At 39.1% G+C, this 23107-nt stretch overlaps 1 protein-coding gene across 4 annotated transcripts in view; it reads left to right on the top strand.

The window, feature by feature from the left end:
• macrod2 (mono-ADP ribosylhydrolase 2) overlaps nucleotides 1–23107 on the top strand; it is a 1284034-nt gene that overhangs the window by 1170233 nt on the left and 90694 nt on the right. For all 4 annotated transcript variants that reach the window (XM_062994956.1, XM_062994957.1, XM_062994958.1 and 1 more), the window contains exon 10: nucleotides 6372–6428. In XM_062994956.1, the coding sequence (XP_062851026.1) occupies nucleotides 6372–6428 (57 nt within the window). The remainder of the gene's footprint in view (nucleotides 1–6371; nucleotides 6429–23107) is intronic.

Here is a 23107-nt window from a genome sequence, read left to right as displayed (position 1 = left end):
CAGTCCAAGAACATGGATTACTGGAATGCCCTGTGGTCTGACGAGACCAAGATAAACTTGTTTGGCTCAGATGGTGTCCAGCATGTGTGGCGGCGCCCTGGTGAGAAGTACCAAGACAACTGTATCTTGCCTACAGTCAAGCATGGTGGTGGTAGCATCATGGTCTTGGGCTGCATGAGTGTTGCTGGCCCTGGGGAGCTGCGGTTCATTGAGGGAAACATGAATTCCAACATGTACTGTGACATTCTGAAACAGAGCATGATCCCCTCCCTTCGAAAACTGGGCCTCATGGCAGTTTTCCAACAGGATAACGACCCCAAACACAACCTCCAAGATGACAACTGCCTTGCTGAGGAAGCTGAAGGTAAAGGTGATGGACTAAACCCAATTGAGCACCTGTGGCGCATCCTCAAGTGGAAGGTGGAGGAGTTCAAGGTGTCTAACATCCACCAGCTCCGTGATGTCATCATGGAGGAGTGGAAGAGGATTCCAGTAGCAACCTATGCAGCTCTGGTGAATTCCATGCCCAGGAGGGTTAAGGCAGTGATAATAATGGTGGTCACACAAAATATTGACACTTTGGGCACAATTTGGACATGTTCACTGTGGGGTGTACTCACTTATGTTGCCAGCCATTTAGACATTAATGGCTGTGTGTTGAGTTATTTTCAGAAGACAGTAAATCTACGCTGCTATACAAGTTGTACACTGACTACTCTAAATTATATCCAAGTTTCATGTCTATAGTGTCGTCCCATGAAAAGATATAATGAAATATTTGCAGAAATGTGAGGGGTGTACTCACTTTTGTGATACACTGTATATATATATATACTGTATATATATATATATATATATACAGTGTATCACAAAAGTGAGTACACCCCTCACATTTCTGCAAATATTTTATTATATCTTTTCATGGGACAACACTATAGACATGAAACTTGGATATAACTTAGAGTAGTCAGTGTACAACTTGTATAGCAGCGTAGATTTACTGTCTTCTGAAAATAACTCAACACACAGCCATTAATGTCTAAATAGCTGGCAACATAAGTGAGTACACCCCACAGTGAACATGTCCAAATTGTGCCCAAATGTGTCGTTGTCCCTCCCTGGTGTCATGTGTCAAGGTCCCAGGTGTAAATGGGGAGCAGGGCTGTTAAATTTGGTGTTTTGGGTACAATTCTCTCATACTGGCCACTGGATATTCAACATGGCACCTCATGGCAAAGAACTCTCTGAGGATGTGAGAAATAGAATTGTTGCTCTCCACAAAGATGGCCTGGGCTATAAGAAGATTGCTAACACCCTGAAACTGAGCTACAGCATGGTGGCCAAGGTCATACAGCGGTTTTCCAGGAAAGGTTCCACTCGGAACAGGCTTCGCCAGGGTCGACCAAAGAAGTTGAGTCCACGTGTTCGGCGTCATATCCAGAGGTTGGCTTTAAAAAATAGACACATGAGTGCTGCCAGCATTGCTGCAGAGGTTGAAGACGTGGGAGGTCCGCCTGTCAGTGCTCAGACCATACGCCGCACACTGCATCAACTCGGTCTGCATGGTCGTCATCCCAGAAGGAAGCTGACGCACAAGAAAGCCTGCAAACAGTTTGCTGAAGACAAGCAGTCCAAGAACATTGATTACTGGAATGCCCTGTGATCTGACGAGACCAAGATAAACTTGTTTGGCTCAGATGGTGTCCAGCATGTGTGGCGGCGCCCTGGTGAGAAGTACCAAGACAACTGTATCTTGCCTACAGTCAAGCATGGTGGTGGTAGCATCATGGTCTTGGGCTGCATGAGTGTTGCTGGCACTGGGGAGCTGCAGTTCATTGAGGGAAACATGAATTCCAACATGTACTGTGACATTCTGAAACAGAGCATGATCCCCTCCCTTCGAAAACTGGGCCTCATGGCAGTTTTCCAACAGGATAACGACCCCAAACACAACCTCCAAGATGACAACTGCCTTGCTGAGGAAGCTGAAGGTAAAGGTGATGGACTAAACCCAATTGAGCACCTGTGGCGCATCCTCAAGTGGAAGGTGGAGGAGTTCAAGGTGTCTAACATCCACCAGCTCCTTGATGTCATCATGGAGGAGTGGAAGAGGATTCCAGTAGCAACCTGTGCAGCTCTGGTGAATTCCATGCCCAGGAGGGTTAAGGCAGTGCTGGATAATAATGGTGGTCACACAAAATATTGACACTTTGGGCACAATTTGGACATGTTCACTGTGGGGTGTACTCACTTATGTTGCAGCTATTTAGACATTAATGGCTGTGTGTTGAGTTATTTTCAGAAGACAGTAAATCTACACTGCTATACAAGCTGTACACTGACTACTCTAAGTTATATCCAAGTTTCATGTCTATAGTGTTGTCCCATGAAAAGATATAATGAAATATTTGCAGAAATGTGAGGGGTGTACTCACTTTTGTGATACACTGTATACTGTATATATATATATATATATATATATATATATATATATATATATATATATGTATGTATGTATTTTATAAGATGTTTGAGTCCTCTTAAACACTGATTTCAATTATCTGTTTTGTCATTTTGTCTAGTCTTGGGATTGTATTGTCAGTTAAATAAAGGTGACTTGACTTGACTCAGTGGTAGTGAGCTTGCTTAATATACAACCACAACTTTTCATTTGTTTGTTTATTTATTTACAATTCATGAGTAAGCGCTTGCGTAGTACACTGGTTAATTTCCCTGACCCACTGTTGATGCGGACAAGGGTTCTGGTCCCTGACGATGCTGTTGGCCATCACTATACAGACAGGATTGGCTGTCAAGGAGGATGTATTGACATCTTGTCATGGTTGTATTGTTTGCATTGCTCCCAGTGGTTCAAGGAAACTGGACCCATAATGATCCTAACCAAGATGAAGTGGTGGTAAAACATGAAAATGAATGAATGAATAAAATTAATGGGTAATTGTATTGCTGTCCATTTGGTGTCTTTAACAGCTGGTATTAGATTCTGCTGGATAAATAACCCAAGAGTGTGTCTGTTGGATGAGAAGCCCTGGTTTATATTTGATGGTTTAATTCAGCCTGAATGTGTCTAGTGAAGGTCGGGGCTTTGTGCAGCTCATTAATTTGTGTCCAGTTTTTCAGGTGTTAAAAAGGTTATTGCAAAATAGCTTATTGCTGCAAATCAAATCTAAATGTATGTAATTTTATGCATAGAATTTCACATACAAATACCTGCTGTAACTAAGCCTTTAGACAAGAACCTATTAAGGACCACTAACATGTATGGCTGTGTATGGACATTAGTGTGTGTGGGTGAGGTGCTGACAAGCTGCTGAGGACTCAATGCTAATGGTTACATATAAAAACTAGAGCACCAATGACACACACCCACACCAACGAACTCTTTCTGCGCTCCAATTTGTGCCACTTTCTTCTAACAAGCTTCAAAATAAAAAAGAAAACCTTAATTGTTTATGAGAAACGATCATTAAGATTAGACTTCAGTTCTGCGATGATAGATTGAAGCTGACATTTTTGGAAAATGTAACATTACTCCAAGTAGTTGCTAATGTTTAGCTAATGAGGTGCAGATAGCCGGAGGATGACCATGACTACCGATGCTTTGGGTCCACTTAAGCTGGTGTTATTTGGGAAAGTCAACAGGAGAGGACAGAGTGACTGGTTGATGAATTATGAGATAGTGATTGGTCATTCAGCACCATGTGCCATTAGTAAGTGAGGACAGGTACAATTAAGTGCTAAAATGGGCTATATGGCTAAACGTTTGTGTACAACTTAATCTCATTAAAAAGCATGGTCTCACAAAGTTAATGTGAATAATCTGCTGTTATAACAGCCTCCACTCTTTTTGAATAGGTTTCTTAACAAAAGACTGCATAGTGCATGAGAAGATGGTGCTCATTCAATGTCGTTGGTGCCTTAGCCAAACACCCCTTCTAATCACCCATTGCCTCTTTTCCTTTCAGCATGATGCATGATTGTACCCCTGTTCTTTAATTAAGGTTTATTAAAAATTATTCAACAAGTTTAGTGTAGACCAGGAATGTCCAAACTACGCTCCACAAGCCATTTGTCATTTTTTAAATGGCTCACAAGGTATCGTAGGAATAAAATTAATGTTGGCCCGCTGAAAATGAAAATGAAAATGGGGTCTGTTTGAAAACCTAGTGAGCTTTCTTGCTGTCTTACTTCCTACATAGGCAGCTGCCTCAGTAGAGAGGATTCTAAAAAGTCATCGTTATATAAGTCAGGTAATTCAAACGCGCTTCTTAGACAGTGATTCCATCAGTTTTTGCTTACTAAGCCAACACAGTTAGCCTCATGCCATTCAAACCAATGGGATGAGGTGGCACAATGCGCTAGTATGTCAACTAACATCTCCCTACATGTACCGAAAAAGGTTATTTGCAAATAATCGACACTTGTGCACATTTATACAAATTAAAAATCAGTGATAATTTACTTATGTTCGAAATAACTCTGTTCGTTGCTCCACATCCGTCCGCCATATTAATAATTTTTCTGTGAGAAAAGTTGTGCCGCACTGAATGCTGGGATTGCCTTCACCGCGAAGGCAGCATCGGGTGCTCCCTCGTTATTCAGGCCAAACACCGTTTAGATTTAAAGTACCTTACTAAGCAGCATTTTAAGGCATCTAAGAATTTGAACAGCCTCCTTCTCGGGAGCGCTCGTAGGATGATGTAAAATGCTGTCTATGTAGTGAGCTCACTAGGTTTTCGAACACACCCAGGGTGTCGCTACTGCATTAAACAAATTTAAAACGCCCCCCATCTTTTTCCCCCTTTCTCAAAACATTAACATTAATGTTTTGGATAAACATGGCGGCTCGAAAGAAACGAAAACTAGACAGCGAATGCAGAAGATTTCAGGCATGCTGGGAAAATGAATATATTTTTTTCATCGTTCAGTTGGAAGTGTGTGTGTTTAATTTAAAGAAGTATAATACAGTGGTACCTTGAAACTTAACGTCAGTTGGTTCTAGGAGTGGGAGTGTTGAGTTTCAAGGTATTTTTTCCCATAAGGATGTATGGGGAAATCTGTTAATGCTTTGGTCCCATGGAACTGCATGTATTTTAGGCTAATGTAAAATAATGGGGTTGTTTTTGACACTTATACACTGAAAATAACACTAAAATACAATTGAAAAACAGTTTTACTTCTTTTACTTCTTTATTGTTTCCTTACACTTCTTAATCGTGCAGATGCTTGATCTTTGAATACCAAATTTCATTCAGTAAAGGTGCATTCACACTAGAAGTGACAAAACCGCTTTTGCACTGGCTGTGCTGTTATTTCCTATGGAGTGTGGCCGGTGCACAAAGCTTAACATAACTTATTGTACTAAAACAAGCTAGGAATTTCATTAGTGGAGAGAACTCATGAGCAGTAATAATTAAGAAAGTTTAGTGTTTCTGTGTCGTTCTTTTAATACATTAAGTCACATTAAGCTTTTTTTTAATAATAAGCGTTTTAGACTCTCTCAGAAAAAGCTGATTCTTACAATTTCTCAGCATCCCGAGCTATAACACAAGTTTATTGTTACTGTTTAAAAGTGAAACAGGAGGAAAATCTAGCTAAACACAGATACATGTGAACGCTTTCGGAGTGAATTTGATGATTATTCCACGCAATTGTAGATTCGTCTCATATTTACACTTTGATGACGTTTTACTGCACCACTCAAGCCGAGCGCTGAACAAAGTGGCTGTTCATTGTTAATTTGAGATTAAATAATTATATATTTTTTAAAAGAGTTTAAGGGTATACATTTCTTGACTAAGGGCACTGAGTTTCAAAGATTTTGAGTTTAGGGGACGTTGAGTTACAAGGTACCACTGTAATCTTCTCATTAGGATTATAAACTGCTGAGTTTTACACAACACTGTCAAAGATAGATAATTTGTCACTCAAATAAAAAGGAAGTGTAATTGTTAGTAATCAACAAGAAGGTTTGGACACCCCTGGTGTAGACAAACTCCACACTTTGTGTAGAACCCTGACCGCGATAAAGTGGCTGATGGAAATAAAATGAATATAAAGACACAAAAATTGGTAGTTAAAATTAATTTTTACCATTCTTCAGCTAAAATGTTGTTATTGAGACAAGCCTAGCAACAGTACATACTGACAAATCACATGTAACGATCACAGGACTTGTTCTGGCATCTGATCTAATCTGGTATCTGATGGCTCTTGATTTCATAAAGATTTATGGATTGCATCAGAGGAAAACAAATACACATTTACTGCAGTACCATTCTTATCATGTCATAGTAGAATCAGTCATACTCAATCTCTTTTGCTCTTTTTCTTTCCTCCCTCTCTGACAGCTGAGAAAGAGCGCGAGGAAGAGCGTGAGGAAGAAAAGCCAGCCCAGATGAGGGATGGTAAGTCATCTGTCTTGTTTCCTTACACAGAAACCCCTTTTTACACAGAGAATTACACATCCAACATGGCATGCCAGGACAATTTAGGATTCATTTAGTCTTTGGTTTGTGATACCAGCTGTACAATTACCACTAAACCAGAAAATGAACGTCTGCATTTTTTCCCTCTGATCTCGGGATTGTATTTGGCTGCAGTAGTGTAGAGCTCACAGAGCTTTGTGCCGGATTTCGGTAATTGGCATGTGGCGTGGACGGCAACATTCTCCTGTTTCAAACTGAATTATTGGTTGGATCACAAGACAGACTGACCGAAAGCTAATCAGACACTGATGATACGTTGTAAATGCATCAGTGGAGCTGAATGAGCTCCAATTTGGAAATTTACCATTTACTTCAGTTTCTCTGCATGATAATGTCGGCAATTATTCAGAACACATTGCAAATAAATTGCGTCCTATTGTGAGGGACATTCCATCTTTGTCTTGCCAACAAAACAGATTTCTTTAACTAAACCTTGGGGAAAAGCAGAGGAACATTTCTAAAATAAAAATGAGCCCAAAACTTTATCTCCTAATTAATCAGTTTTGATAATTTGGCCACATTCAGTGTTAAATCGTACAACCCCTTACATTTACTTTGACTTTTATTTGATTGCAGACAGGATGAACCTGAGATATTTCATGTTTTTTTCTGCTCAGCTTCATTTTATTTATTAATAAAAATCCATTCATGCATTTCAGGCCTGCAACACATTCCAAAAAAAGTTGGGACAGTAAAGCATTTATCACTTTGCAATGTTGCCATTCCTTTTCACCACACTTAAAAGACGTTTTGGCACCGAGGATACCAAGTGATTTAGTGTTTCAGCTTTTATTTTGTCCCATTCTTCCTGCAAACACGTCTTAAGATGTGCAACAGTACAAGGTCGTCGTAGTTGCATTTTCATTTCAAAACTCTCCACACATTCTCTATTGGGGACAGGTCTATATGTGCAGCATGTGGTTTTGGATTGTCTCGTTGAAAAATGCATGGACGTCCTGGAAAAGATGACGTCTTGAAGGCAGCACATGTTGCTCTAAGTTCTCAATGTACTTTTCTGCATGAATGCTGCCATCACAGAAGTGTAAATGACCTTTGCCAAGGGCACTGACATAGCCCCATACCATGACAGACCCTGGCTTTTGGACTCGCTGCTGATAACAGTGTGGATGGTCCTTTTTGTCTTTGGTCTGGAGCACATGACGTCAAACCTGTTTAGAATCACATAATTATTTGTTTTTTTCACTTTTATTTATTAACAAATGTTAACTCAAACTGTCTGCACTTAAATAAAAGTAAATGTAAGGAACACTGCATTTTTATTTTTTTCCTTTTTTGCAATTTCCATACTGTCCAACTTTTTCTGATTTGGGGTTGTAGATAGCATATAAAATACAAGATGGATTTTCAATCTAAAATTCTCACAGGTTGAACCTTCAGTAAAACTGGAAAAATAAGAAGCTTTGGGCTGAAATTCGTCTGAAATAGCTCTGGACTAAACTGGACTAAAAATGGGGTGGGGTCTTCTACGACACAGCTGGTTAGTAACCCAAGGCACATGGAGAAACACATAGATCAGTGTGTAACTCTCCATGCGCAAGACTGGCCTCATGTGCGAATCCACCAAAGTATGGACGAATAAAAGGGCGTAAGTGGACTGCACATGCGTCAGAGGAAACATGTTTCGGACGCGATCAAGGTCCTCAGTAGCGAGAAAATCCATAAATAAAAATACAAAATAATAATAAGCTTTTTAAATTAAATCTAAAGTCTAGCACCAACTTGTCCGCCAACTTTTCTCTTGAAATTCCACACAATTTACTGCAAGTGCTGTCCAACTAACCAACTTCATGATGTAGTCACTGATGCAACAGGCAACACAACAGTGAACTAAACCATAATTTAGTACAAAACATATATCTTGTGTAATCATTTTACATTTTTTTTCCAAAATACATTTTAACACAATTAATTCTGTACAAAACTCTTCAGAATTAGGCTGCTTTATGTCCCGTTTAGGAGTTGTTTAAAATCAATTATATTCTTTGAACTTTGGGGCAACAGTTTGAGAATGTCCCTTTCCTGTTTCGGCATGATTGTGCACCAAGCCCAGAGCCATTACATCAGGTCTATTAAACCCCTTTAGTATGACTTGTATGCCAGACCTTCTTATTTATCATTAGAGTATGGTCTTACAATCGCTCTTTGTATTATTTAATTGTCCTGGGCTGAGTCTGTGGAAAAGCAATGTCATAGGTTTTATTCAGTTGTCCACATACTTTTGATCATAGAGTACATAAACAGCTGTGGTTTCAAGATACAACAGGATAAGGGCTTCAGAAGGACTTTACCACTGGTTAGCCAGCTTAGCTTTTGTTTCATTTGTAAGCATTTGAGTGTCAGCCAAACCCTGGCCTTTAGCAGCTAGCTGTCTTGGATGCTATTCAAGAGGACCAATGGCTCCCATTCTGACAAGGAATCCTGAGTCTTTTGTAGTGTTATATCATGCCTGTCTATTCTTCCTCTTCTTTTATCACTTTTTATTTTACCTCTCGTACCTTTTACAGTCACCAAAAAGTAGTTTTGGCTCAATTTAACTCAAAAGGACCATTTCCTTCTTGTAAAGTTCTAGACACATAGACAAAGGCAATATAATGTCAAATATTCCAAAATCATGGTGCTCGAGTGGCGCAACGATTTAATGCACTAACCCACCACCGCTGAGATTTCAAGCTCAAATCGTATCAACCTGCCAAGGTGTCCAGAAGGCCCAGCTGGCTGTATCTAAGAGAGGTAAAGGTCAAATTAGTTCCTCATTGCTGGTGCAACTGCAGCCTCTGCTGGCTGGTCGAAGCGCCTGCATTAGGGATGGTTAATTCTTGGATAGCACTGCGTGGTTTTGGAAAAAGATGATAAGCAGGTGATCTGGCAAGTGAAAATAAACAGCATGCAGAACTGGCACTTAATTGTCTGCAGTTCTTCTTGGTCAGGGCGTGGGTCTGTAGCAGCAGAGAAAGTTACAGTCTGGGAACTTTACACAGCTGAAGCAAGAACTGAACAGGAAGCCTAGAGCTAAATCTGAATTTATTTAGAAGTAAATAACTGTCTAAGCATGCAGCAAAATCAGAACATAATTATACCAAAAGATTCAGAGCTTCTCACAGTGTGCAGCATCTTATAAGCGTGGGCCAAAAATGTTTTGTTGGTTCACTAGGTAAACAAACAGGTTGTTTTCATTTACATTTCTGATGTGACTGCACACTGGTCTGCAGCTATCCTCGGCCAGTGTGGGGGTCGTGCAAATTGCAGAGGAATTGTAATAAGGAATTTGATTTGATTGTATTTTTTTCCAAGATAAATATAAATCTGTAGTAAGATGTACAAACAGTGAAATGTTGCCCAGACAGTCTGTCTACCTAATATTAACTTAAAATTTCAGTATGCAGTAGGAAAGCCACTGTAACATCTGCAGTCTTAACATTTTGAGTTGATGTGGTTGCCTGGTTTTCAAATCCCATTCTAAAACAGTTTTCATTAATATGGAGTTAATCCACTTTGCAGCTGTAACAACCTCTGGGAATATGTTCTACAAGATTTTAGAGCGTGTCTCTTTGAGTCTGTACTTTTAGTATAGCAAGCACCAATGTTAGACTACAACCCCAAATGAGAAAAAGTTGGGACAATATGGAAAATGCAAATAAAATAAAAATGCAGTGTTCCTTATATTTATTTTGACTTTTATTTGATTGCAAAAGTTGAACCCAAGATATTTCACGTTTTGTCTGCTCATCTTCATTTTATTTGTTAATATACGTCCATTCCTGCATTTTAGGCCTGCAACACATTTCAAAAAAAGTTGGTACGGGGGCAATTTAGGGATAGTAATAGAGTGAAAAAACCAAATAATGATGTGATTCCAAACAGGTGATGTCAACAGGTGATTGTAATCATGGTTTGGTACAAAAGCCGCATCCAGGAAAGGCTGAGTCTTAATTGAGCAAAGATGATCAGAGGATCTCCAGTTTCTCAACAAATGCGTGAGAAAATGATTTAAATGATTAAAAACAATGTACCTTAAAGAAAGATTGGAAGGGATTTGCATATTTCTCCCTCTACAGTGCATAATATCAATAAACGATTCAAGAATTTGGGAGGAATTTCAGTGTATAAAGGCCAAGGGCGCTAAACGCTTGTGATCTTTGATCCCTCAGACGGCACTGCATCAAGAACCGCCACCCAACAATAGTTGATATAACCACATGGGCAAGGGATTACTTTGACAAAACTTCATCAAGCACTATAATTCGGAGTTACATGCACAAATGCCACTTAAAGCTATACTAAGCAAAAAAAGAAGCCTTATGTTAACCATGTCCAGAAGCGGCGACACAGTGGAAACGTGTATTGTGGTCAGATGAATCAGCATTCCAGGTCTTTTTTGGAAAAATACACGCTGTGTGCTCCGGACCAAAGACAAAAAGAACCATCCACACTGTAATCAGCAACAAGTTCAAAAGCCAGGGTCTGTCATGGTATGGGACTGTGCACTTGGCAAAGGTCATTTACACTTCTGTGATGGCAGCATTAATGCAGAAAAGTACATTGAGACCTTAGAGCAACATATGCTGCCTTCAAGACATCATCTTTTCCAGAGACGTCCATGTATTTTTCAACAAGACAATGCAAAACCACATGCTGCACACATTACAAAGGCATGGCTGCGGAAGAAGAGGGTATGGGTACTGGACTAACCTGCCTGCAGTCCTGACCTGTCCCCAACAGAGAGAATTCTGAAACGAAAAATTAGGCAACGACGACCCCGTACTGTTGCACATCTTAAGACGTGTTTGCAGGAAGAATGGGACAAAATAAAAGCTGAAACACTAAATCACTTGGTGTCCTCGGTGCCAAAACATCTTTTAAGTGTGGTGAAAAGGAATCACAACATTACAAAGTGGTAAATGCTTTACCAACTTTTTTTGGAAATAAAAGTCAAAGTAAATGTAAGAAACTCTGTTTTTTATTATTTGCATTTTCCATGCTGTCCCAACTTTTTCTGATTTGGGGTTGTAGAAGACCTGGCTGGCAAGTAGTGCTCCAGTTAATCTGGTGTTAAGTTCAGGTCTCTGTGCAACGTTGCTTTGTACACGTTTCCGTTTGTGAATATGCTCTTATAGTTCATTTTATAATATTGATTTTATATTCCTATAATATAAAATGGGTGCAGCTATACAACTAAACTTAATACTAACAACTAACAATTTTGACCATATAGTGTACACAATTCTTCCAAACACTGCTTATAATAAATGTGTACAAGGTAAGCTCAGGGTCTCCAAAACGAATCTCCAAGGATGTTTTACAAATCTGCAGTTTCAGCATGTTTGCCGGTTTACTGTCGAAACAATTGATATCTTCTCCAATACGATGGACGAAAGTTAATTAGATTTGGACACCTGAGGGTGCTCGTTGGCAGTTTGCAAGACAGAGTATTCATCTGTCTACAAGTATACCAAAGCTACAGAGGAGGTATTTTCTCCTGTCAGTGTTACAGAGTCAGTGGTGTCTGAGTCTTTGGGGAAATTCCATCTTCTACTGAATCCCAAATCAATAAACAGCACCAACACTTAAGACATGTGGACAGCACAAGCACTTTGAAGTGACAAGAATGTTATCATGTGCCTACACCACATACCGATGCCATGTTTTCTTTCTTTTTTCCTTTTTTTAAGTACAGATCATGTTTTTAGTTGCAAGCAGGTTATAGCAACGTTTTATGAAAAGCTGTCCCAGAAGATTGAGTGCAGTTATAGCCTCAAAGTGGGCACAGCTTTATAACAATAATAGTTTTGGAATGGAATTTTCCAACAAGTTTATGATCAGGTCTCTGAAGAATGTTGGCCTAACACAAGCCTTTACAAAACAGATTTTCTGCCCATAAAATGGCATCTGGACAGATGTGATTGTTATTGGCTTATAATTAAAAAAAACTTTTTTCTAGATAGTTTTTTTTCCTCTGTTACTACCAATTAGTGATTTCCTTTATTGCAGCACTAACAATGCTAAGTAAGTTTGTCCTGTGTTTATCTGGACGGTCGATTTTTTACCCTTGTAAATTAATTGCCACGTAAAATCCAAATGTTGACAAGAAAAAACTGCCAAATGAGGGTAACACAAAATCAATAAAGGCTTTTAAATGCATTAATGGGACTTTTCTTAAGCACATTCTAGTTCTATATCACATTCAAAGAGCCCTTAGCAATGTATTGACTTTACCAGAAGAAAAGGTCAGGCTATTACAGTATATTATATAAGGTTTAAACATAAAGACAATAAATGTAGACACGATGCAAATAGCTACTAACATATAGGTTATATATACAACAAGACCTAAAGACAATACATTCCTTGGCCACAGCTTTTGGCCTTTTATATTTCTGAAATGGTGCCAGATGGGGGTGGTATGACCACCAGAGTACAAAGACAAAATAGTAGAAAATATACATTTTACACTTCTGGCTTTTAGAAGATGGCTTGTTTTTATTTAAAGCAACTTTCACTTGTGACCAGAGGTGCAAAGAGTACTAAAATATTGTACTCAAGTAAAAGTACTATTACTTTAATTAATTTTTACTTAAGTACGAGTAAAATTACTAGTCTAAAAACCTACTCAAGTAGAAAGTAACTCATTTAAAATGTACTCAGAGTAAACGTTACTTAGTTCCTTTTTTTTTTACAGCGGGGGGGGGGGGGGGTTGGGTGTCTCTCCTGTGTAATGCAAACAGGACAAGTGGATATAAATCTCACAATAGTTGTTTTTAATTAAAATATAATAGAAAAAAACATGTTGATACAACATTTAAAACATTTAGGGATGTGTAATGTGTCATTTTAGTACAGACCATCCCATAAAACTTTTTCAAACTGTATAACCACTGAAGTTGGCATTAATTGTGGATTCTATAGACCAGCCTTCTTTTCATCACCAACAAATACCGAACAAGTCATACTGCAAATCCATAACTCAAAACAAGTCAAGGTTACAAGTGTTGTGACTTTCATTAACTGACCCAAAGAAAACCTTCAAGATGTGAGACAAAACTTTGCCATTCTTTGACATCAGACTATATTGTAGTGATGGGAATTATAGCTCTTTGAAGGGAGCTGGATCTTTTGGCTCCGTTCCTTTTAAAGAGCCTTTCAAAAAATGGCTCTTCGTTCTTTTTTCGTTCTACCCAGATATTAATACCAATGATGAACAATCATGCAAATTTTGCTACCTTGCCTTAAATGTAGGCCTGATTCAAACAACACTTAAACGAGAAAAAAAAGATTTATTTTAAAAGAAAAAAAAACTACAGGGAAGAGACATACTGTGGTTGCATTGCATTAAGTTTCAGAAAAATCCTCTCTTGTGCAGAGATGTGCCTGTTTCTGCTTTAAAACATAAGCGCCATGAAAGAATCAGGATTTGAATTTCGACAATAAACAGCTCTCATTATGACTGATTGATTCCCTCTACTGATGCGAAGCGGAATGGGTGGATTACAGCTGATAAGAACTGCCCAGAAATAATAATATATGTAACGACTCGGTTCCTTCGTTCATTTTAAAGAGCCGTTCAATAGAATCGGATTGTTCGCGAACGACCCATAACTACTATGTTGTCAAATAACGAAACATCAAACTCCAAACATGTTAAACTTTTAAAATCATTCTTCCCTACTCTATACCTAGATTACAGCTCCTTTATTTTAGCACCAGTTTATTTTCCATCGCAGAATTCACTGCAGCAGTTTCCCAGACGCAATTTTTTAGCGTTTTTTTCTACTCAGTAATGGATGTTATTTAAAATGTAGCGAATTACAATTCTTAATACAAAACATACTTAAGTAAAAGTAAAATTACTGGTTGTAAAATCTACTTTAAAAAGTACAAGTACACAAAAAAACCAATTGAGGGTTAAGCACCTTGCTCAGTGGCAGCTTGCTAGTGGTGGGGCTTGAACCAGTGATTTAATGATCAATTGTCCAGTAGCTTAACCACTGAGCTTGCTAGTGGTAGGGCTTGAACCAGTGACTTAATGATCAATTGTCCAGTAGCTTAACCACTGAGGTAACACTGCTTTATATCAACAGTGATAAAACTCAAAATCTGGAACATTTGAGTAAATGTGTTTGTGGCTGGTTCTATGCAGAAAAATGTAAAAATCTCATTATGTACTACACCAGTTAAACATGTATTTAAACAAGCTGCAAACCACATTTCATACCACAATTTTGGCTTTACATCAGTGGTAGTGCTAATTAGGCTGTAGCACTAACATCTTACCCCATTCAGTATAATATCAGTGAATAATAACAGAGTGATATCAGTGAATAATATGAACAGAAACCTGACCACCGCACTTCAGCTTTACACACACTGTTGGAGCTAGCGGTGTAATACTATAGGACTAAATCTCACTGCTGCACACAAACATCCAGGTTAATTAATTCTTAGCTGTGTTTGCTGTCTTTAAAAGTTCATTTTTGTCTGCTTGATTTTTCCCCAGATACTTACCCCTCAGCACCCTTAAACTTGCAGGAAGTGGACTTACTAAACAGAACTAGGTTATGTTTACTGATGTAGTATGGCCTTCTTAGAGGGATTTTCAAAAAGTTTCCTCACTTTTATATTTTGGTTGGAAACAGTGAGGCGGGAGGAGTAGTAATTGGTCATGTCTGAGAGAGAGCTTATAGTCCAGATGTAGCGCCATTTGATTTCCATCTTTATAGACTGCTAAAAGAAGCTTTAAGGGGAAGAAGATTTTCATGTGATGATGAAAGCAGTGGTGCATCAGTGGCTACACGCTCAACCAAAAACACTTTTTGCTGCTGGCATTAAGAAGTTGAGAAACAACACTGGGAAAATTCATCGGAAGGTGATTATGTAGAAAAGTGATTTAATTTGCTTTGGAAATTCTTAATAAATTGAGTTTTTAAAAGTGCATAAACGTTTTGAAGAACTCTCATACTTTTTTTCTAGTGTTTATTGGTTACTATCGTTTATAGTTGTTTACTCTGTACCCATATAAATTGGACTTGTTTGACTACACCTGAATTTGCTTAGAATTAGAAGCTGCTGGAATAATCCACAGTTAAACAAGCTTCACAGCTTTACAAATTCAGTTAAGTTTTGTGATTCCGGTTAAGAAAATCTGCACCTAAGTATGAGTGAATGGTGAATGACATTAAAACAATGAGTTTGTGATTTCAGACATATTGTTTATTCTTACAGCTGGTGGTTGTGGATTGGTTAAAGTTTGGTTGAGGTTTGTGACATGTTTGAATTTGGTATCCAATACAAATGTCATAATAAGTCTTTTGGCTGACAGTCGTATCTGTGTTGATAAAAGGAACTGGCTTTTATGGCTCTGATTGGATTTCTAAATGTTATTAGAACTGACTGCATGATTCTACAGTGTGTTTTTGATGCAAAGTAGCCTTCTTGATACATACATGTTTCTGTGAGGGTTTTTCAAAATGTTTCCACACTTTTTTACCTCTATTAAGAATTTTTTAAACAAATGACATCACTTTTCTACATAGTCACCTTCCCTTGTAATGCGTTTTCCCAGTGCCCTAACATTTTAATGCCACCAGCAAAAAATGTTTTTGATTGAGCGTGTAGCCACTGATGCACCACTGCTTTCACATCATCACATGAAAATCTTCTTCCCCTTAAAGCTTCTTTGAGCGGTCCAAAAAGGTGAAAATCAGATGGCACTAAATCCGGACTATAAGCTGTCAGACACGACCAATTACTACTCCTCCCACCCTCACTGTTTCCAATGAAAATATAAAAGTGCGGAAACTTTTTGAAGATCCTTGTATACTCTTCTTTCAAAGTTCTCATCCAATGAGACTGCTGCAAAGATGCTTTTTAAAGTGAAGCAGTAACAGAGCCATGGAATGTCATGCTTTATGCCATCTTTACTTCTGATTTTTTGTTTTTGTCTTTGCCATATGCTTAATGAAAAAGATAAACACAGTCTATTATTCACCAGCTATTATTCCTTTGTTTTGCTGCCTAACCCTCCAGACCTCTTGCCTCATTTTTTCTGAAGATGTTTCACAAAATGTCTCACCTGGCAATCCTACAGCTTGTCTGCTGAATCCCATCTCAACTACAGTTCTTCAGAAAGTCTCCCAAGACCTCACTTCCTTAATTACATCCATCATCAACAACTCCTTGACATTTTGTATCATCCTTACAGCTTCTAAGTTGGCAGGGGTTACTCCTCAGACACCAACAAATTCAGATCCTTATTACTTCTCCAAGATTCCTAAACAAGCTGCGCTTTTTACAGATGCTGCCCTTGTGACTGTTGCCAAAAAGTTCCATGCTGCCGGAACAGCCAAACATCAGCGGACGGATACTTTTTGACAGCAGATAGATACTAAAATCATAAAATAGATCCCCTGTCTGTCTTCTTCATCTCAGAAATCACTGGTTCAGCATGGCGCTGGATAGCTTTTTATCTAAAAGAATGGCCCTACCAGGTAGCACAGCAAGAATCTACATCTGTTCTATTCAGTGTTTTAGTTGGAGTCTCAGGGTTCAGTACTTGGCCCTTTTCTTTTTTTTCTTTTAACACCCGCTGTCTTGGAGAAGTCCTATTTTCCTGTGGCTTCTCCTATGATTCATATGCTGATGATAATCAACAGTTTTTTGTTCCTTAAGGTTGTCAACTTGAATCACGATGTGTCTGACAGATATCTAATACTGTTAATAGCTTAAACTTAATATTTGCAAAACTCTCTCTGTCCTGGCGTTAGTCCCGCAATGCAGGGTCCGCTCTTGTGCACAGTCTTCTCCATTTGGCGCGGACTATGGTGTCTTTGTGGGCCGCATTAATGATCTTCATGTCTGCATTGATACGGTCCAGCCACCATATCTTTGGTCATCTCCTTGGTCGGTGCCCTTGGGGGTTCACTGAATCTGCCTTGGTCCGCATGACGTGTCCATACCAGCGCAGCCTCGCCTCTATCATCTTCTCTTGGATTGGCGCGATGCTCTGATGTTTCCGGACGTCCTTATTGGTGATGTGGTCCCACCGCATTAGCCCAGACTCCACCTGAGCATCCGCATCTCATTCCTCTCCAATATTTGCAAAACTAATCTATTATAGTGTACTTTTCTAGAGTTTAGTCTCCATGCCAAGATCTTGTCTTACCTTAATAAATGTTTCTTTCTGGCTGAGTCTGCTAACCTGAACTGATCATGAAGGTTCTGCTTTTACATCATCAGGATGATTCAGCTATTTCTCTTTCTGGAAATCAATCAGATTCTTTATTAAACCTATGAAACCACTTTGAAATGCAGCTGCACACCTGATTTTTAAACCACCCAAGTGCTGCCACATTACCCCACTGCTGCACTATCATGACCTTCTGTAATTCAAAACAATGATGCTTGCCTTCGAAGCCAAGAATAAACCAGCCCAACCTACCTTAAAGCACCTCAAAATACCAGTTACCTTGTATCATTCATGCCACAATTTTGGCTCATCCTGAAACCACAGGACTCAAGATCAAGTCTCTTCACTAGATTAGCACCCGTTAAGAAAATGGCAGAGTATCTTGATGCCTTATCCTCTATTGTCTTAACCATATTGTCTTTCAATGGTGTTTCAGCAGATCTATGTTATTAGACTGTTGCATTTTTGCTAAGGTAAGGAAGTGTTTACTAATGAAAGTACAATGTCACTGGGTAAATGCTGTAAATGTAAATGAAAAAATGCTTTCTAACTGGCCTTGCCCTTAATGACAAAGGGGCTTTCTTCTTTAACACTGTCTCTAAGGTGAGGTAGCTTCTAATGGTTATACATACGTACATTACATTATACATTTTCTGCATTTAGCAGACGCTTTTACCCAAAGCGACTTACAGTATTGTGGCAGTATACAGTCTGAGCAATTCAGGGTTAAGGGTCTTGCTCAAGAGCCCAACAGTGGCAACCTGGCAGTGGTGGGGCTTGAACTGGCAACCTTTCGCTTACTAGTCCAGTACCTTAACCGCTAGACTACAACTGGCCCAATGGTTGAACCTAAATCAGCATCTTCATTTTGACACAGGGTAGGTCACATTCAGTAATTGCTATTTTTTCCCTATTTTAATTTAGACGTCTCAGATTTCCATTCACTTTCTAAATCTCTTCATAAGGCAGACACTAATCTGGGTGGATGACGCTAGCATGTGTCTCCTCTGAGACGTGGTCTGCTAGCCAAGTGAGTTTGTCTGAGCACACAAATCAGGATTGCCTTGTATTGGTTGCTATTGCATGATTGAAAAAAAAAACAGGAATGTTGCACAGTCAACCAGCATTATGAATGATATGACTGGTATTAGACTTGGGGTTACTGGCATACCATGGGTTGATAGGGTGTTAGCACTGGCCCAGGCATTTTTTGAAGTCTGGGGCCTGGGTTTAATTATTTCCTTTGGAAATGGTCTATGTGGGGAAATCTGTTTCTTGCCTAAATGTCAATTGCTTCTAGGACTGAATGAGTAAATTAGTGTATATCTATGTGTGATGCCCTCCAATGAGCTTTGACATAAGATATAAGACCTAATTTGGTCCCCCAAAGTTTATATTCCGATGATAAATTGCAAGACCAAACTTAATTCAAGTTTACCTAAAGACAATGGTCCAAGAGGGAACAAGCCATGGACTGTAGACTGACTGAAGACAATAAATACTATTGTGTCCATTACGAACCAACAGAAGAGCCAATGTGAATCGAATTGTACATATTTTTAATACTGGTGATGAGGTCACAAAACAGTGCATTGAACCCTTGTGTGTATGGGGTTGTGTAGTCATTGGCCAGTCAAATGGCCCATGCTATCCTCCATCCACTGCAGAAAGCACCTAAAATGGGCACACAAACACCTAAACTGAATATTGACGCGACGAAAGAAGATCGTCTGCTTCTATATTATGTGGATGATTGGGCGGGTGTGTGCATCATTTAGGTCGGGATGAGATGTAAATCAATACACCTCGCAAAGTACAGGAGTTAAAGGACCTGCTGGAAATGTCTTGGTACCAAATATCACAGGACACTTTCAGAGGTCATGTGGAGTTCATGCCTAGGCAGGTCCAAGTTGTTTGGACAGCATATTATTAGGTGGATAATCATAATGTTTTGGATAATCAGTGTAGTGTATAGTGACAGACAGATATTATTCAGTGCTCTCTGTAAGTATTGGTTCAGTGAAATTATAATAAGAATTTTGATTCTATCCTCTGGCATATTTAATTAAAGATTATTAACAGATGTACATGACACAAGGTCAGATCTCTGTAGTCCAATTACTTGATTAGATGCATGTCAAGACTGTGACTCACTGACATTAAGCTTCTGTCTTTTGCTGTTTGAGTAACTATGCAAGTCAAGCTTAAAGACTAGATAGAAAATCTGAAAATATTCAGATCAGAAACTTGTATTATTTAAGAATTATTATTATTATTTTAATTCTTCTTCTTCCCTTAGGGGTCACTAACAAGAAAAAAAATATGTAAAGAGCTAAATCTGTACCCATGGTTTAGTACTCTCAGTTTATAAACTGTACCCATGGATTTATAAAGTGTATCCACAATTTAGCAAAACTGTACCCACAGATTTAACTTTACCCATGAATTTATACACCGATCAGCCATAACATTAAAACCATCCTTGTTTCCCCACTTACTGTCCATTTTATCAGCTCTACTTACCATATAGAAGCACTATGAAGTTCTACAATTACTGACTGTAGTCCATCTGTTTCTCAACATACTTCTTTCACCCTGTTCTTCAGTGGTCAGGACCACTACAGAGCAGGTATTATATGGGTGGTGGATCATTCTCAGCACTGCAGTGACACTGACATGGTGGTGGTGTATTAGTGTGTGTTGTGCTGGTATGAGTGGATCAGACACAGCAATGCTGATGGAGTTTTTAAACACCTCACTGTCACTGCTGGACTGAGAATAGTCCACCAACCAAAAATATATCCAGCCAACAGCACCCCGTGGGCAGCGTCCTGTGACCACTGATGAAGGTCTAGAAGATGACCAACTCAAACAGCAGCAATAGATGAGTGATTGTCTCTGACTTTACATCTACAAGGTGGACCAACTTGGTAGGAGTGTCTAATAGAATGGACAGTGAGTGGACATGGTAGTTAAAAACTGATCCACTCAGACCAGCACAACACACACTAACACACCACCAGCATGTCTTTGTCACTGCAGTGCTGAGAATGATCCATCACCTAAATAATACCTGCTCTGTGGTGGTCCTGACCATTGAAGAACAGGGTGAAAGTAGGCTAAAAAGGTATGTAGAGAAACAGATGGACTACAGTCAGTAATTGTAGAACTACAAAGTGCTTCTATATGGTAAGTGGAGCTGATAAAATGGACAGTGAGTGTAGAAACAAGGAGGTGGTTTTAATGTTATGGCTGTGTATAGTGTACCCACAATTTAGCAAAACTGTGCCCACAGATTTGTAAACTGTACCCATGAATTTATATAGTGTACCCACAATTTAGCAAAACTATACCCACAGATTTCACACTACACGATCTATCACCAAGTGGAATCGCAGGCGAGCTTCTCTGGTCTCACAAATACCGTTTTGTTTTTTTTAACAAAAACACACGTGAGAAGTGACGAGAAGTTTAATGATACCACGTCCAAAAATGCACGTCAACAAGTAGCGAGTGATCAAAGTGTTTGTGCTGATGTGATGAAATCAAGGAGGAAAAATAAATGAGTGGATCTGAGTGGATAGTGGAAATTTGGCAACACGAACAGCATGGATTGTTCTGTAGTGAGTTGGAGGTTAATAAATATTTTTGCAATGTTGGTGTTTTGTTGTTATGTTTTGTAGAGAACGATCAGGTCAGAAATACTGTAAAACGTGTGTGTGCTGGTGTATTCTGATATAAACTATATTATCCCCCTGTCCCACCTGTTTACACTCCTCTCCTGCGTTTCCCCTCACACCGTATCCTGCGTTCTCATTGGCTGTTCGACATGTCACTCATTCCCAGTCGCACATCTCAGATCAGATATCTGACCTGCTAGAAATCTCGATCTGGTCGCTGAGCGCTCGTTGAGCCGGTCGGATCGAGTTGTTGGATAGTTCACACACAGCGATCGAGAGCCGAGTTTTGATCGCCGAGCAAATGCTGAGTTGCTCCTGAGTCGGGAAATCTAGCACTGACCAGTCGCCAAGCGAAAATCAGGGCAAAAATCGTGTAGTGTGAACCAGGCATAACGCAGCAACGTGCACTAGGCACACGGTATCAGATGTTTAGTATCGGAGCCTTGTTTGCGAGTACGAGTACAAGTTAATGAGCGCGGTATCGGGCAAATACCTGATACCAGTATCGGTACTCATGCATCTCTAATTGTAACTGTTCCTATTATTGTTATAACAGTGACATATAACATGTGACATTATTAATTTTATTAAATGAATAATTTATATGAATTTATCCTATCTATTAAGAAAGTTAGAAATAAGAAATTAGGAATGTATATGTAATACAAGCTGCCATTATGTATGGTAGCAGACAATAGCTTAGACAGGGGCGGCACGGTGGCTAAGTGGGTAGCACTGTCGCCAGCAAGAAGATCCTGGGTTCGATCCCCAGGTGGGGTGGTTCTTGCATGTTCTTCCTGTGTCTGCGTGGGTTTCCTCCAGGTGCTCCGGTTTCCTCCCACAGTCCAAAGACATACAAGTGAGGTCAATTGGAGACACTATATTGTCCATGACTGTGTTCGATATAATCTTGGGAACTAATGAACCTTGTGTAACGACTAACTACCGTGTCTGTCATTAATGTAACCAAAGTGTAAAACATGACGTTAAAATCCTAATAAACAAACAAACAAACAAGAAACACATGGCCGAAAGTATGTGGACATCCTCACAAATAAATACATTCAAGTTTTTCAGCTACATCTATTGCTAACAGCATAAAAAATGTATAACAATTTGACGGAATGCTTCCGTCGTCATGACAGCATTTTCTTAAATACTTGTTCCAGCATGACACCTTGAAGATAAATTGCAATACCATGTCCGACATCCATAACTGACCTCATAATGAGTGAATGAGCACAAAAAGTCACACACCAAAATCTAGTCAAAGTCTTTCCAAAAGGGTTAAGGATGTAATGGGTGCAACTCAATATTAGTGCTTATGGTTTTGTGTCATGGTTGGGTGTGCACATATCTTTGGAAATATACATTAGTACATAATTTAGTACATTAATGTTCTAAAACGTTAGTTATCTTTTATGTTGGGAAAGGAAAGGCCTGAGGAAAAGGCCAGCAATGTTATTTATTATTGTCGGGACATCAAGACGCTGATCCAAAAGACGTTGCGTAGGAGTTGATAAGGGGGTAAAGTGGGATGTTAGGGATATATTTTAAGACAAACCTGCAATTAAAGTGAATTGATTTAGTTGAGCTAGTTGAGCTCAAATGTTTCCGTACACTTATAAAGAACTAGTATGGCAGTCTTGGGATTTCCATTATTTCCTTTACGCTGACTGTATAATTGAAATACACTTCTTTGTCCAAAAAAAATCACA

The sequence above is a fragment of the Trichomycterus rosablanca genome, chromosome 5, assembly GCF_030014385.1.
Source record: "Trichomycterus rosablanca isolate fTriRos1 chromosome 5, fTriRos1.hap1, whole genome shotgun sequence".
Taxonomy (NCBI): Eukaryota; Metazoa; Chordata; class Actinopteri; order Siluriformes; family Trichomycteridae; genus Trichomycterus; species Trichomycterus rosablanca.
Note: the sequence above shows the minus strand (reverse complement) of the source record. Positions and strands in the feature narration are given on the sequence as shown.